Below are 6,707 nucleotides of genomic sequence, written 5' to 3' on the forward strand. Positions count from 1 at the left end.
CCCCCCTTCTGGCCTGGTTGCCTCTCATGGCCCGCCTGCAAGCCTGGTCACCCCAAATGCTCCCCCTGCTGACCTGGTGCCCCTCACTGTCCCCCGTGCCGGCCTGGTGCCACCAAATGCCCCCCCTGCCGACCTGGTCATCCCACACAGGCTGCTGTTTAGTTGTCCCTCACTGCCCGCCCCGCTGGCCTGGTTGCCCCATACAGCCTGCTGTTCAGTCGTTTGGTTGTCCCTCACTGCCTGCCCCACTGGCCTGGTTGCCCCACGCAGCCTGCTATTCAGTTGTTTGGTTGTCCCTCACCAATCCTCCTGCTGGTCTGGTCGCCCCATGCAGCCTGCTGTTTGGTCGTTACTGTGAGGGCATCCTGACCAATTTGCATATTACCCTTTTATTAGTATAGATAGCAGAATAATAAATAAGTACATTCTTCCTCAGTCACTATCAATAAAGTGGTGTAACTCCCTGTTGCCATCTGAGGTAAAAAAGGGAGTGAGGTACAAAAGGGAGTGAGGTACAGACCAACATGTAGCATGACCATTACCCCAATCATCAGTTCCAATAATCTGGAGGAAATCAAACTACAAATTACTTATGAGGTAGCAAAATGGAGAAGCATTTGTAATTATATGAAAGAGCTATTTCATAAGAACAACTATTGTTTCACTGGTAAAAACAACTGATGTGGTAGGAGCAAAGAAAGGAAGAAAAATGGAGGAAGGATACATGTTAATATCAGTGGGTGGATAAAGAAGTAAAAGGAAAGAGAAGGATGAGACAAAGAAGAAAGTGACTATAAGAAAAGTTTGGGAAAACTCAAGTATAGCTATAACTCTTCAAAATACTTCTAATGTACTTTGTTACCTGACTGTTTGTCCTTTAAAGCTGTTTTACACATTTCAATGCGGGCAGAGTGATAAGGAACATAGCGATCCTGTAGAGATCCCACTAGCACAACATTTTTGAAATAATGAAGCCCTGTGAAAAGAAAATACTAATTATAATGCAATGATTAACCAGATTTAGGACAACTTATTATTTTAAAAGTCTAGTTTTATTTTTTTAAATGTCTTTATTGATTTTATAGCTAGGAGGAAAGAGGGGTAAAGATAGAAACACTGATGAGAGAGAAACATGGATGGCTGCCTCCTGCAAGCCCCCTACTGGGGATTGAGCCAGCAACCCAGGCATGTGCCCTGACCAGGAATCAAACTGGTAATATATTGCTTCATGGGTCAAGTCTCAACCACTAAGCCACTACAGCTGGGCTAGTAGCATATTAAGTGACCAAAAAAATTTATTTCCTCAGTAGAACTGTTTATGGTTTTTAAAATACCTACTGAATTTTTTCTTCAAATTTCTATATATTACGTACAACCCTCTTCCTAAGCTTCATTATAGGTAGTTTATGTGCTCATATGAGACATGTTTGCACTGATTGAAAGCAAGGATTGTGGTGTGGTGGTATATTTTACAACATTCTTACTTTTCAAAGGATATTCCTCAATATTTAGGAATATTTCCCAAGAAACCTATATTCTTCCTTTAAAAACAAGGGAGTCCAACTTCCATATGAACACTTTTCTATAAATGGCCTGTCCTGCTCCCACACTACAAGAAAAAGATATTTCTCCAATCTATTTCAGATCTTATCATGATGTATAGCCCTGGGGCACACATCTTCCATAACCTGAATTAAAATAATCTTTATATTTTATGATGACATAATTACAGTAAATATATACAATTGGATATGCTAGAAAACATATCCTTTGCAACTATTTCAAATGATAAAAAATGTTTTTAGATGTCACCCTAAAATTATATAAGGGGGTATACATTTTTGCAAAAAATGTTTAGTGGTTAAATAAGCCAAACATGTGAAAACAACTGTCCTACTATATATCATCTTCACTTTCAAGTTGGTTTTGATACTGCACTTTTTTGAATCTAAGTATGATGCTACTACTGAAATTTTATCCCAAGTTGCATGAAACCAGTCATATAACACAATTAGCTTTTTCATTTATCCAAAAGGTATGTATTTGTGTACTCCATAAAGGGCTACCATATTGCACAATTTTAGGGGCACAATTCATACCACACTCTGCATAAATAACACCACTTGGAGCTGTGCATTCCACAGCCTATGGCAGCCTTGCTTAATAACATTCATTTTTATTCTTTCCTATTTTTCCTTAAACTGCCAGCATCTTCTATCCCCTCCTCACTCTTACCTTATGACCTTGCTCTCTATTTCACTGAGAATATGATAGAAAAGAACTTCCACATACTCCCACCTTAACAGAAACCCACTTACCATACCTGTACTTTCATGTTCTGCCTTCACTCTTGCTCCTTCTGATGAACTGTCCATGCTCCCACCTCAGGCCAGCCCTTATACTTGTATGCTAGTATCCCTCCTGTTTATTTAAAGCCATGGCTCTAGTAGCTTTCCCATCCCCCTCTTACATTAGTTTTCTCTTTTGTACAGATCATTCTTATCAGTAGCAAAACACTATAATCTCTTCCATTAAAAAAAAATCAATCAACCTGTCTTTGGACTTTATACTCCTTTACAATTACCCCTCACCCCCAATTTCTTGGTACATCTTTATTTATATAGTTATAGCATAAAAATAATGGGCATTACATTTAAAAATTACATTAAAAGTTTTTCAAAATAATAGCTATTTGCAGAGAATCTGATATACTTCTTTGTTAAAAAATATATTTTTATTGATTTCAGAGAGGAAGGGAGAGGGAGAGAGAGATAGAAACATCAATGATGAGAGAGAATCACTGCTCGGCTGCCTCTTGCACACCCTGCACTGGGGATCGAGCCCATAACCGGGGCATGTGCCCTGACCCGGAATCAAACCGTGACCTCCTGGTTCATAGGTTGACGCTCAAGTACTGAGCCATGCCGGCCAAGCTGATAATACTTCTATAGGGAAATGATACTCAGGTTGAGAATCACTGCTTTAGACTGACATCCTTGAGGGAAGTGTCTATGTCTCCCCAAGTTTAGGCAGTTTAGTGGCAGGAAAGTAAAATCAATAATGATTAAATAAGGACATTTCTTTTTTTAAAAAATTGATTTTTAGAGAGAGAGGAAGGGAGAGGGAGAGAGAGAAACATTGGATCAGCTGCCTCCTGCACATCCCCTACTGGAGATCGATCCCGTAACTCATGAAGTGCCCTGACTGGGAATCAAACCTGTGACCTCTCAGTGCATGGGACCAACTCAGCTACACTGACTGGGCTAGATGAGGGGATTTCTAAGACACCGTTAAAGTCTCAGATTCCATGATGATGAAATAGAATCAAAGACCCTAATTCTGCCCTACCTGGTTTGGCTCAGTGGATAGAGTGTTGGCCTATGGACTGAAGGGTCCCTGGTTCGATTCTGGTCAAGGGCTTGAGGGCTCGATCCCCAGTAGGGGGTGTGCAGGAGGCAGCCAATCAGTGATTCTCTCTCATCATTGATGTTTCTATCTCTTGCTACCTCTCCCTTCCTCTCTGAAATCAATAAAAAATATATTTTAAAAAAGATCCTAATACTGATATAAACATACTACATTGTCATATTTTGAAATGTGATTCCTAAGACAGTACTTTACTTTAAAAATGCATTTTAAATTTAGTAGTCAATCTATCTTAATAATAGTTTTTCAACAATAAATTAATACTAAATATGTACTTCTGCATAGAAAGTTTGATTTTTGTGTTATCCAAGAACCAAGTTAGTTAGACTGTGATTCTTATTGAATCTGTGAGTTTCAATTCCTTGTCTAGCAATGTTGGCTGGAGGGCATAAACTCAAAGTCAAACATGGTAGGCTCAGAGTCTCAATGGGAATTAAGGAAATACGTCATCTGAATTGAAGTCCATCTAATAAAAATGTCTGGAGTTTTTTATTTTGGAAGCCTTTTATTCTAAGTTCATCTTCTCTGTACCTATACTGGTTCTACCTGCACAAAGATGACCTAGTTAACTGGCCTTCAGGTTAGGACTTTACTCAACCCCTGAAGTGGCTAATTCTTAGGTGCAGTTACCTCTAACTTGGGAAAGTAACAAGATTTTTCCCATCTACAGAATGAAATAGAATTTAAAAAGTTTTTAAATATTTTAGTTTAGCATTTCCTTCTGAGTAGAACACTGTTCACAGTCTGAGTGGTCAGGAAAGCTCTAGCTCTGGAGAGATGAACTGAGAGCAAGGGAGTGGCCAGAGCCGGAGGAAAGTCACTGAGTCTCCCGCCACCCCGGGCGCAGGTTCCTATGAGTTCTGAAGCACACTCCCCTCTGACCGCCCAACGCTTTAGTCCAGGGCACTGCAACCACGTGAGCAACAGACATGTGAGCAGCATGCTCCTGTCCAAGGAGCATCAGCCCCATGAGCAGCCTGCCCCAGACCTAAGAGCAGCAGCCTCATGTGGCCTGCCCCTGTCCAAGGAGCAGCAGCTGTGTGAGCAGCCTGCTCCCCCGTCCAAGGAGCAGCAATCACGCGAGCAGTCCGACCCGTCCAAGGAGCAGCAGCCGCATGAGCAGTCTGGCTATGTCTGAGGAGCGGCAGCCTTGCGCAGCCTGTCCTCATCCAAGGAGCAGCAGCTGAGCACAGCCTGCATCCTGCACCAGTCCGAGGAGCAGCAGCCACACGAGCAGGCCGCCCATGTCCGAGGAGCGGCAGCCCTGCACAACATGCACCAGTCTGAGGAGCAGAGCCACACACAGCTTGCACCTGTCCGACAAGCAGCAGCCGGGTGAGTGGCCAGTCCCTGTCCGAGGAGCAGCAGCCACGCGTGCAGCTCACTCCCGTCAGAAAAGCAGCTGCGTAAGCAACCCACCCCCGTCTGAGGAGCAGAGACTTGCAATCAATCTGTCCAAGTCCCAGGAGCAGTAGCCCCACAAGCAGCCCAACACATTAGAGGAACAACAGCAGCGTGCAGCCAGCCCCCATTCAAGGAACAGCAGCCACGTGAGCTGTCCGCCCCCCGTTAAAGGAATAGCAGCTGCGTGTGTAGCCCGCCCCCATCCAAGGAACAGCAGCCTTGTGATCAGCAAACCCTGTGTCTGAGGAACAGCAGCTGTGTGAAAAGCCTCCCCCAACCAGCCAGAGGAGCCACTATGGCTGTGAACAGCACTCACCAGAGGAGCTGCTGCCAATTGAGGAGCAGCTGCTACTACAACTGCCCAAGGAACAAACGCAGCCCGAGGAGCCACTGCCACCCAAGGAGCAGCCACTGAACAACTCAACATCTAGATCTGTTGGTGAGATCAAACATGGGTAGACAAAGAAACCCCCAAAGGAAAGAAAAGGAGGGCTCGACAGAAAAGCAGCTAAGTGAAACAGAGGCGTGTAACATGTCAGAAAAAGAATTCAGATTAAGGGTCCTAGAGTGCATAAACCGGATGGAGGAAAAAATCAACAACTTCTGCAAGAATCAAGAAGTGGATGAAAAAAATCAATAACTTATGTAAGAATCAAGAAGAAATGAAGAGTGATATAGCTGCAATAAAAACACCATTGAAAGTTTCAACAGTAGACTAGGAGAAGGGGAGGATTAAATTAGCGAATTAGAAGACGGGGAAGCAAAACACACCCAAACTGAACTGCAATTGGAGAAAAAAATTAAAAGACAGGAGGAGAGCCTAAGAAAGCTATGGGACAACATGAAATGAAACAACGTATGAATAATAGGGGTGCCAGAACAACAGAAAGAGGAATAAGGATTAGAAAACCTATTTGAAGAAATTATATCAGAAAATTTTCCTGAGGTGGGGAAGAAAAAAGTCACACAAGCACAGAGAGTCCCAAAAAAGATTAACCACAAAAGACCCACACCAAGACACATCATAATCACCATGGCAAATGTTCAAGACAAAGAGAGAATCTTAAAGGCTGCAAGAGAGAGATGGAAAGTTACATACAAGGGATCTCCCATTATGCTATGAAATGATTTCTCAACAGAAACACATCAGGCCAGAAAAGAATGGAGGGAAATTTACAAAGTGATGCAAAACAAAGGACTAAATCCAAGAATACTCTACCCAGTAAGGCTATCACTCAAAATTGAAAGGGAAATAAGAAGCTTCACAGACAAAAAAAGACTAAGGGAGTTTATCACCACTAAGTCAGCAATGCAAGAAATGCTAAAGGGAATAAGGCTTCTAGAGAAACCAAAATGGTGGCATAGGTAAATACCGGAAATTGCTGTCTGTGCAACCACATCAAAAATACAACTAAAAGACAAAACGGACATCATCCCGAACCACAGGAAGGATAGCTGAGTGGAAATTCTACAACTAGAAGGAAAGAAAAGCACACTGAGACTCAGAAGAGGTGTGGAAGTAAAGTGCAGAGGTACGGAGGCGCATGTGGAAAGGGCTGGCAACTGAGGACACAGTTGTCTTTTCCCAACGGGAGGGAGTCTCAAGCTCCTGATTGCTCTGAACTCCAGTTCCGGATGAGTCTCTGGGGACGTACGCGAGAAACTGGACTGTCTGGCATAGGTTGGAACTCAAGGGCAGCTTTCTCTCAGAGGTGCTTGCAGCGATTACTGGGACACTGAGACCCAGGGCCTCTTAGGGAAGGACTTAGGAGCAGCCATAGCTGTTTGCTCCACCCTGTTGATTCCCTGAGACCTCGCCCCACCCAAGCTGTGCACAGAGGCTTTTGCATATGAAAGGCCTGGGCTTTGCAATCTAA

At 43.3% G+C, this 6,707-nt stretch overlaps 1 protein-coding gene across 13 annotated transcripts in view; it reads right to left on the bottom strand.

Annotated features, from left to right (window-relative positions):
- The window catches only part of FAM135A (family with sequence similarity 135 member A), an 85,590-nt gene that overhangs the window by 5,208 nt on the left and 73,675 nt on the right, over positions 1 to 6,707 (bottom strand). For 12 of the 13 annotated variants that reach the window (XM_015568187.1, XM_006770337.2, XM_006770334.2 and 9 more), the window contains one exon: positions 863 to 976. The exons of the other annotated variant lie outside the window; for it this stretch is intronic. In XM_015568187.1, the coding sequence (XP_015423673.1) occupies positions 863 to 976 (114 nt within the window). The remainder of the gene's footprint in view (positions 1 to 862; positions 977 to 6,707) is intronic. 13 annotated transcript variants of the gene reach the window in all.

The sequence above is a fragment of the Myotis davidii genome, unplaced genomic scaffold (assembly GCF_000327345.1).
Source record: "Myotis davidii unplaced genomic scaffold, ASM32734v1 scaffold803, whole genome shotgun sequence".
NCBI classification, from domain to species: Eukaryota; Metazoa; Chordata; class Mammalia; order Chiroptera; family Vespertilionidae; genus Myotis; species Myotis davidii.